This window comes from Primulina huaijiensis, chromosome 7 (genome assembly GCF_012295235.1).
Source record: "Primulina huaijiensis isolate GDHJ02 chromosome 7, ASM1229523v2, whole genome shotgun sequence".
Lineage (NCBI taxonomy): Eukaryota > Viridiplantae > Streptophyta > Magnoliopsida > Lamiales > Gesneriaceae > Primulina > Primulina huaijiensis.
Genome location: NC_133312.1, coordinates 6,978,946 through 6,988,900, shown reverse-complemented (window position 1 = coordinate 6,988,900; position 9,955 = coordinate 6,978,946). Strand labels below are relative to the sequence as shown.

The 9,955-nt window shown below is 37.0% G+C and overlaps 1 protein-coding gene across 3 annotated transcripts; it reads right to left on the bottom strand.

Moving 5' to 3' along the window:
* Nucleotides 1-644: 644 nt before the first annotated feature.
* Nucleotides 645-9,288, bottom strand: LOC140980478 (PH, RCC1 and FYVE domains-containing protein 1-like). 3 transcript variants are annotated; one of them, XM_073446310.1, is made up of 10 exons: nucleotides 8,836-9,288; nucleotides 7,825-7,911; nucleotides 6,973-7,062; nucleotides 6,336-6,416; nucleotides 6,024-6,218; nucleotides 3,752-5,890; nucleotides 2,758-2,904; nucleotides 1,571-1,950; nucleotides 1,009-1,159; nucleotides 645-918 (listed from the first exon to the last, which is right to left on the bottom strand). In XM_073446310.1, the coding sequence occupies exons 1-9, from the start codon at nucleotides 8,890-8,892 to the stop codon at nucleotides 1,027-1,029; spliced, it is 3,309 nt and encodes a 1,102-aa protein (XP_073302411.1). In that variant the 5' UTR covers nucleotides 8,893-9,288; the 3' UTR covers nucleotides 645-918; nucleotides 1,009-1,026. The 3 variants fall into 3 exon arrangements, with proteins under 3 accessions (XP_073302411.1, XP_073302410.1, XP_073302412.1); XM_073446309.1 differs by having other exon boundaries at nucleotides 645-1,159; XM_073446311.1 differs by having other exon boundaries at nucleotides 645-1,159; nucleotides 3,752-5,887.
* Between the last annotated feature and the right edge of the window lie 667 nt (nucleotides 9,289-9,955).

The following is a 9,955-nucleotide window of genomic DNA, read 5'->3' as shown; positions in this document are numbered from 1 at the left end:
CTAAAAACACATATGAACAAGAGTATGTGTACTCAAAATTCGAAAATATAAAGAGTTAATATGTATTTTTTTTTAATGAGAGGTTTTAGCAATTTTGGGATTCCACATAGACAATCTATTCAACTACCCTTTTAATTTTATTGATATAAATTTAATTTCAGTGTCTTTTGATATTATTATTATTGTTGTTGTAGTTACTTTCTTAAAAAATTAATTATTTATTGTATCAATATTATTATGATTATTATTACAAATCATTATCATCATCATCATCATCATCATCATAATATATATTAAATCAAAGAATGTTCCTACTACCCTTATGATTATATCTCATAAAACAAATAAATTATTATTTTTTAAGTAGCATGTCTTTGAGAAATTACGTTTTTTTTCCATTTCATAAGCTCGTAGACGTTTAACATTTTAAAACCCCTAAAAAAGACGAAATATTTGTTCACCATGCAAACAAAAAAGAGAAGTTTTTTGCTTAAATTTTCAAGAACACGGGGTTGAATATAATCATTTTACTTTTCACGGGTCTTGTCTTGTTTATGGTTTTCACATGGGCACCCATGAAAAGGTAATTCTGCACACAAAATTAACCTAATAAACTACTCATCAAGCAGTGGGAAAATTAAAAATGAAAAGCAGAAAACTCAAAACGCATTTGGTTATGAAATTTACATGGAAGCTGCTCACTTTATCAGAGCCAGCATATTAGCAAGAATTTACATTTCTTATCCTCAACTCATGCCCCCAACACACAAGGGGATTAATCCTACTAACGACGGCAATTGGGGTTAAAAAATGGTGGTTGTGGGCGGGGGAGTGAATGAAAGATCAGAAAATCCCACGATAAAACCTCTACTTAGTATTCTTATAGCAATCCTGGCTTCCTACCCTGGAAGACGAATGCTTAACATATATTTGATCAGATGGGACAGTTCCTGACTGAAGAAGACGTGTATTTGGTGAAAATGAAAGAAAAAATTTCGATGTACATACTAGAGGTCTGCATGTCAGTCAATGTGCCAAGTCTTCACTTCCAACGCCAATGCTTGATTTGTCAACCACCCGTACATTATACGATTCATATACTCTAGCCCGGTTCTCAGCCCACCATTGTTCTGCTTGCTTCTCGCTAAATCGCTTCCGACTGCATTCAACCACATCTAAACATGTTCACTTTCACTTACTAATTGTAGCAGTGTAATAATTTCTGCAGCCAAAACTTGATTTTTGTTGGTGGGAATGGATGTGGATTAGCAACTAGATATGGGGTTTCTCAGTATTTTAGATATGAACTAATGTAAACTTACAGAAAATTTATATAATAGTGTCATTAGTTACTAATATACGTAAACTAATATATGATTATTGATTTTATTTAGGAATTCATATAAACCAATCAGTATTTGCTGTAAGCTTTGGGCCTGAAGCTAGGGTCCTCCGGAGAAATGCATGCTAAGTTGAGAGTATGGAAATACAGATGTTCCATCTTTGTTCACATCTAACCATATTCAAGAAAGGGAAAAAAAGAAAGAGGGCAAAGCACTACGCGACATACCTGAAACGGACTCGCTTCAGATCTTTACGCCCTCCAGGTAGAGAGGTAAGAGTTATATAAACACCTGGCTCGTCTTGCTCAACCCATTCATTCTCATTATGAGTATCACTTTCTTTTGCTTTGTTTCCATTTCTTGTCATTGCTTCTGTATGATTTTGTCTGATGGTACCCAAACTGCAATTACTGGCAGTGCTGGACCAATTAGAAAGCAGTTTGTTTGACTCATTAGACTCCTGTGCCTGGCCGTTTATTTGACAATTGAACTGATCAACGTACACATTTGAAACATCAACTGATAAAGGAGAGCTAAGAGAAGCGAAAGTCGGAGATTTGGCGTTTCTAGCGGAGCCAAGAGGAAGCCTTTCAGCCATTTCTTTCAGCTACATATGATAAAATAGATCGTTAGCAAGTAAAGCAACCAAAAAAGTATTCAACACAGATAGGTGTCTTGGACCATTCTTCCAATATGATCAAGAACTGCATCGAAAATTTAGAAATTCTTTTGTCCGCCATCTTCCAGCAATTTTGCATTTATTATCTAAGTTCTAGATTAGCAATGAATTCCTTGACAGTAATTTTCTAGACACGGGTACTTTGATGCTGAATATAATTTGTATGGCCGTCATTCTACAAGTTCTAACCCAATAGTTATAGACAAAGTTAAGTTTAAAGAGTCAGTCTGGGTGAATGACTATGGGAAAGCTCCATCAGGTGTCAATATTGCTCTAATGTTGATCATTACTCAAAATGGCTTTTAGAAAGCGGACTTCTCAGTTTGCTTAACTTTATACACCAAATGGAACAACATATGAGGCACCCGACAGTTTTTGCAAGGACATTTCAAAGGGACACCGCCCACAGCAAGATTAAACGTAGTTGCAATCAACGAGAAGCAGTTCGACAAGAATCTCTAACTCCTCGATAATATTATAAGTATTAGCAACATCATCTATGGGTGTCTACTATTGCAGATAACCATGAAGCAGACACTCCATATATTGATGGCATGATTTTGAACCTAAAATCAAAAGAGAGCAATCTGGTTCGAGCTTAACTTCACTGTAATGGTATAGCGACTGCATTACTAAAGATATTTACGATGGTGAATGTCTTTAGTTCATCAATACATTCAAACGAATCCACAACTTGCAAACCATCAATTGAGGACCAGAAAGTGTGCATCTTACTTGCGCAGTTAGTGATTTTATCACTTCTTTTGCGGCTTTGCATTTGGCAGCCTCTTCTCCTGCAATTGCTATTGCCTCCTTCAGTTGTTTAGTTGTTCTTTCAAGCTCTACCTCCTGAAATTGAGCCTTGCTGGAAAGACCTGCCACCTGAAGAGAAAGGGGGTCAATATTTAAAACTTCAGTATTATCTAATCAGGTAATAAATAGCGTGTCAGGAATGCATCCGATAATCACAGATGGATTGTCGTTCAAATCATTGTAAAGACTTATCCTGTACAAAACAAAGATACCAACTTCCGGTAGTCTATTTCGAAATGAGAATTCCTGAAACAACCTTCCACCATTCAAACATGGAAGGAGAAAATCAATGAAAAATCAGGGTGACCAGAAAATGTATGGTATACCGTATACCCCTAGTCTATTTTCCTGCAACACAATTACCACATCTAATGCTTCACTATTTTATTTGCAGCATCAAAAGGAGTTAGGTTGGATTCTCGTATGCACCATGAATTATATAGATCATTATCTCCATGAACATAAAACTTAAATAGTTGTAATGCCACGTCAGATCACATCCTCACTAAAATGTGGATGAAGCTTTTTCCATCAGTCTCCATTACGGATGGAATGCAACAACACAAACTGTAACCATTCCTCTTATTTCCACACATGCGGAGTGGATAATTGAAAGAAATTACGTTCAACTTACTAAACTACTTACAATATAAAAGTATTATTGCTCCCCATCTCCCATATTCACTACCCCAAGAAAAAGAAAATGTCATATATTGTGTAAACACCCATCTACGTGGGTCAGTGCTCCCTTCAGCATCATCACATCCAGTATGGCAGGCCTTGTAAGGCCATTTCTTATAATTTCAAAAGCATTTCCACTCTTCCAATGCATCGGCAAGCATCAAAATAGAATAAGAGCGCAAAAAAAAAAAGTATAAAACCACCCAAGTGAATTATAAGAAGAAACTTGTAGTACCTGTGATCTTAATTTAAGAACTTCTTCGCCGAGGCTATCATTCATCCTTTTTGTGTCATTCAACACGATCTTAGGAGACGCAAGTCCTCCTAAAGTGGGAGTTGGTGTGGTAGAACGAGGGGGGCTTAGCCTTCTTGAAATTGGCGATGTTGCTCGAGAAACAATTCTTGATCCAGGAACTGAAACTGAGAAAAACTTCTTTGATGAGCCAAATACTGGGTTGAAAGACTTGGAGATATTAAGTGCCCCCCACTGGGAGCTTCCATTTGGGATAGGTGATACACGGCTGCTACTGAATTCTGGTTTTTTGTTTCTTTTGGAAGAGCGGCTCTCCTCTTGTTTCAAGGATTCTATTGAAGAGAATCTAGCTAGATAGGGACGGGATATTGTGTCCAACTTCTCATTTTTTTCTGCAATATCATTTATCCCCTGATTCATACTCGCTCTCCTACTAACAGATGAGTGAGTCGATGAGTCAGTTTCAAGAGCTTTTTTCAATTTGTTGAAACAATTATCACAAACTCGGCATGCTTTGTAAGGATTTGGTGCCATAGAAGCCCTCTGTGACTTTTTGCTGCTGCATGAATGACAAAACACGAGTCCACAATTGTAACAATTGTGGCGTTTTCTTTTGAAATTAAATGGTAAACGGCATCCAGAGCACATGGACTGATCAATCCCTGAGACCCATTTGTGTAAGCAGATGGCTGTGGTAAAATTAGTTCCACAAGAAATACTTTTTACCTGTTTGTCTTTCAGAGAGTCCACCAAGGTTGGAGAATTTTTGTCATCAGTATCCCCATGGCCCAATCTCCCATTTGCTCCCTTCCCCCATGAATAAACTTCAGTTCTCGAAGTCAACACGGCCACATGATAGGCACCACAAGCTATCTCCTCCACATGACACTTCAAAAGTTTTCCTTCAACACGTGCTGGGAGCTTCCCATCAGCTTGAGGGCGGCCAAGCTGCCCATAAACAGGACTTCCCATGGTGTATACATGGCCAGAGGTTGTAAGAGCAACTGTCAAGCTGTGTCCACAAGCAACCTGGCAAAAGTTCGGCTCAACTAGAGCAGTAACACAGGTTGGAACAAGTCTTGCTTCCTTGTTGCCATGTCCAAGTCGACCTTTGTCCCCATCTCCCCATGTAAAAAGTTTGCCTGAAGAACAATTACTTGAGTTTGAGTTCTCAACCATAACTTCAACAACTGCAGAAGTATGCCAAACACCGCAAGCTGCTCGTACAGTACGGAGACCTTTTAAGGATTCCACTTCTCTAGGCTTTGAAACACTTAGACGATTTCCGTGACCAAGAACCCCAAAAGTTCCATCACCAAAAGTAAACAACTGCCCAGCAGAGGTCACAACGGCGGTATGCCATGGCCCACATGAGACAAAAGAAACATGTATCCCCTCCAGTGGTCCATTAACCCTTTTAGGTACCCAATGACTCACTTCATTCCCATGCCCCAGAATTCCAAAACGACCATCACCCCAAGTGTACAAATCACCAGAAAGTGTGACAGCACAAGAATGATTTTCCCCACATGCAACAAGTTCAATGTTTGTGTTGCTCAGGGTATCAATTAGCTTTGGATGCAAGACATCTGAATCTACACCATGACCAAGTCTACCGCCCAATTCCTCCCCCCAAGAGAATATTTCTCCTTGTTTATTCACTAGGACAGCATGTCGTCCACCACAAGCAACATTCTGAACATCCAATACGACAGCAGATTCCAATGCCTTGGGCAACATAGAGTCCATTTTAGCACTAAGATAACTTCCCACTCTGTGTGGTCCACCACCGATAACACCATCACCAGTGCCTTCCCCCCAAAAGAAAACATCCCCCAAGGTATCACCATCATCATGACCAGAACCCTGACTCGATGAACTTACAGCACTAGAAAGACTTACTCTGAAGGCATCAACTCCCATTCCTTTCATGTGACCATGTAAACCTTCTGAGTTACCAGTTGACTGTGAATGGAGAGAAGCACTGGAAGATTCTGGGGGGAAGAAACCCTTGGGAGGCACAGCATATAAAATCACATCTGAAAATATTTTATCCGGACCACCATATTTAGGAGGGCTTTCACATGGACTATGCAGGCGAAGTTGATCAGGTCCATCCTGCTGAATTGACTACTGAATTATTTCAACATTTCCAATGGAAAAAAGCTATCTTGAGTAGATGTCTTTTGAACATCTAAAATAAGAATAGATATGCCATCCATGTGAAAGCAGATTAAATAAAAATTCACTCCACCTTCTGCAAGCTATCGCCACTTCCAAATGGAGAATGTAGCGGAGAACTTCTCCGTGTGTGTGTTTTGGGGCTATTAGCTCCAGATGAAACTCCATCATTCCTTGATTCAGATTTCCACTTACGCTGATGACCACGTGAAATCAATGCCTTGAGTCCACTAAACCATGCCTCTGCTTCTTCCTTGTCCTTGCATATCTACCAAATTAAGAGGATAAAACACCATAATTTATAAAGGAATGCCATTTGACAAGGATCAAAAGACAGAAGACAATTGACTCAAAAGAACTTTGAGGAAAGAAATGGGACTCTTACCAAATCTAGCGATCTGTCGTTGTATATAAGAGAAAAGGACTGATACTCCTTCTCGGGTCGTGGGTGCCTTTGAAAAATTGGCTGGAATATAAAGTTAAAGAAATAAATAATCAGGGTACCAAAATGAGAATTCAAAACTCACCAGAAAAATGTCAGAAATTGAAGCAAACATTTAATAGTCTTGTTANAAAAAAAAAAAAAAAAAAAAAAAAAAAAAAAAAAAAAAAACCACCCTCCATTCAGTAATATGGCACCTCAGTTAAACATCAAATCCATCAAATCATGTTTGAGACCTTTTAACCAGGACACGTTATTAACAACAGCCCATCACAGAGAGGATAAAAGAAATGATTGTTCTAGCTTAATAACTCGAGCAATTCAATGAAAAGTTATAACCTAAACTAATCCAAAAAATCTTTTATTTGTTGGAAAGAACGTAACTTCTGATATCTTTCTTGACATTATAAATCATGCAATGACATGTTTAAAGCTTGTATACGAGCCGTAATTGGTGATATCTACCAATCATGACCTAGTTCTCGACCTTTCATCCTCTCCACACTTTAAACCAAAATTTGGAGATTTATCACTGTATAGCATAACAATGATAAACGTCAACGAAGATATGGAAACTCACAGTTCTCTGACCAGATATAATTCTGGACACATGGCCAAGTTTAAGGTGTTTCTCCTCTTTACCTGAGAACCATATCAGAACAGATTCATCCTGAAATCAAGTCAGTCAAGAGATCTTTCAGCGTCTTGTCAGGCATTTGCATCGAGTGAAGAAACACAAACTGATATATTATGACTTCAAAAATGGGAATCAACCAGTGAATGGAAAAACCTTTGTATTTTAAAAAAAAATTCCTTCAGGTTCATGAATTGCATCAAAATGCAACAATAAGCTTTCCCAGAGAGAGGTAAAATGTATATTAGCGTAGCATCTTCTAGCAGCGAAACCAAAAGAACACTTCACAAAAGATAATTGGAGCCAAGGAGACAGACTGCTGTCCAGACTATCATTCAACTAGACATAATCAAGCCTCATTCCATGCTATCTAGATTAGCCCGTAACTACATAGACAAAATGATTCTCATAAATTTATGATTGAGGACTCAGAATATATACAAAGTGGGCAATAATTTGGAAACAGAAAACAACCTTCATAATTATGACATTATGGAAATAAACTTTGAATTCCAGACAATCATGAAACGTTGGTAAATTAATATTAGACTATCATTTGATTAGGAGAGTGAGTATTCATGTTATACAAGCCTATTGCATGCATTTATTAGAGTGAAAACAAGTTTTGGAAATCAGATCACAACAAGCATGGTAATTACAAACAAGAAGTTTTACATAAAATTTATGCGTTGGAGACTTAGGAGTGGATGAGACTTCATCCCAGGCTCAATTTAAAAACAAATTTGTAACATACGAAACCCCAAATGCACCACATCAAGAAACTTCACTGAACCTTACATTAGCCAGCCGGAATGGACAAAACTTAGGCTTTCCTCTTCTTCCATACTTGAGTAAGTATGCACCTTTCTTAAGTGCGGTAATGGCCTGTAAAAAAGATCAGCCAATAGCCTGCTTATGTTATAGATACTTGTCTAGATCTAAAAATAAATGTTAAGCACGGTCAGCATACTTTGCGAAAGAACATAATGATCAAGTATTGTCACAACCTACAAAAAGAAAGATAGCAAAGTACCAATAACTGATGTTAACAATCTAAAAGAAAATCTGCCTAAAATTGGTAAAGAAAAAGAGAATTTTGCATAAAATTTCACAAATAAATAGAAATATTCACAGAAATAAATCATTACAACTTAAAATGCTAGATTTAAAAGAATTAAGCTGTTACACTTGTTACAAGATAGATTGTTTTTTAAGTTGAAGCAACATCTTAAATCACAGTTTGACACAATTGATAACAATGCCAGAATAATAATCGAAAATAGAATGAGAGATAGAATATTGAAGCCGCAGACTACTCATTGTACACAGGAATGCAGAAGAATGTAATTTAGAGAGACAGTCAAAATGTCGTAATGTTTCTTAAATTCCCATTTCTGCAATACACGTCTCAAATCTCTTTCCCATATCTGATCTCGTGATTCATTCACAAAGATGTTATATGGATGAAATTAACTTCTGAAGCAAAATGTTGAATGGGCAAACACATTTGCAAAACTTCCAAATTCCAGGCATGTCACTGTGGAGCTTCTCCAAATACATTCACAAATCCACATCATAAGATAAAAAATTTCAGACTCCTTGCGGCAAACATCACATTGTAACACCGGCGCAATTAAAAATTTCGACCAAAAAAGCAAGTCATAAATACGATTAATCACCAACCACTCAAATCAGCAAAAATAACAGAACAAAAGGCACAGTAGATCTGCTGAACAAAAGATTACACGATTCCACTGACAGTAGCTCAAACGTACCAACTCCACACTCCTTAAATTCAAGAAATCTCACCTGCTCGATGTCTCTCTCCACTGGCCCACCGACTCTGCTGACATCAGAGTTGCTCATCCTATCGTTGTTCCCAGATATCAGAATTCAGAAACCCAGCTCCAAATTTCCCAAACAAACCCTAACACCCAAACCACCCCAATCCATCCAATCATTCACGCTTGCCCAGGACTTGCTCCGTTTCTCCTCTCCTTTTACTTCCAATTCCACATGTAGGATCAGAACCGCGACAATTACACCGAATGCAACCGTACAGCTCGAAAGGAAAATCAACTACCTATTCAACGAAGTAGCCATCGAAAACAAAGTGGAAGACTGGAGAAATGGGCTGCTGCGATAGCTCAAACGGCGCAGATGGACGTGATGATTCTCAATGGATTCTGATTGATGATTATAACAGCACATGTGTGAAGATGTGCATGTGAGGGAGACGGAGTGGAGTGGTAAGAAAAAAAGAGAGGAAGAGACTAATAGCACGTTTCTTCTTTTTTAAATTTAATTAGCTTCTAAATAAGAAATTTTAAAAAAAATAATTATATTATGATACAGTCTCATAAATCTATTTTTATAAATAAGTGAATCGGATTCATACTTAAAAAAGTGAAAAATAAAATTTTTAGCATAAAAATTAATAATTTTTCAAAAATCGGGTTAAATTGGAGATATGTTACAAAATTAACTCATGAAATCGTCACATAAAAGTTTTTGTGTTCCTAAAAAAAGTAAATGCTCGTGACCCATAAAATAAGAAATAAAATGTTAAAATATATAAATGAAAAATACTTATTAGGAGTATTGAGCCATCGCTTAAGTATATCATTTACATTAGTGTCACATGATCGTCACGTTGAAAAAATAACTAAAATTATCAAAATAACAAAGAGCAAGATAAGACTAAAAATTTGACAAAATATAATATCAAAATACAATATACATGATAAAAATACAATTTTTTTGTAAATAAAAATAAAATATTATTTAAAATTATGTTTGTTTTAACGGGAAATTGGCCTTCAGTCTCCAGACATCGATTTTTTTTGTATTCAGTCCCTGGGTATTTTTTTAGTACCACATTTCCACATGAAGTATATCACATTTCCACATGAAGTGTACCACATTTTGT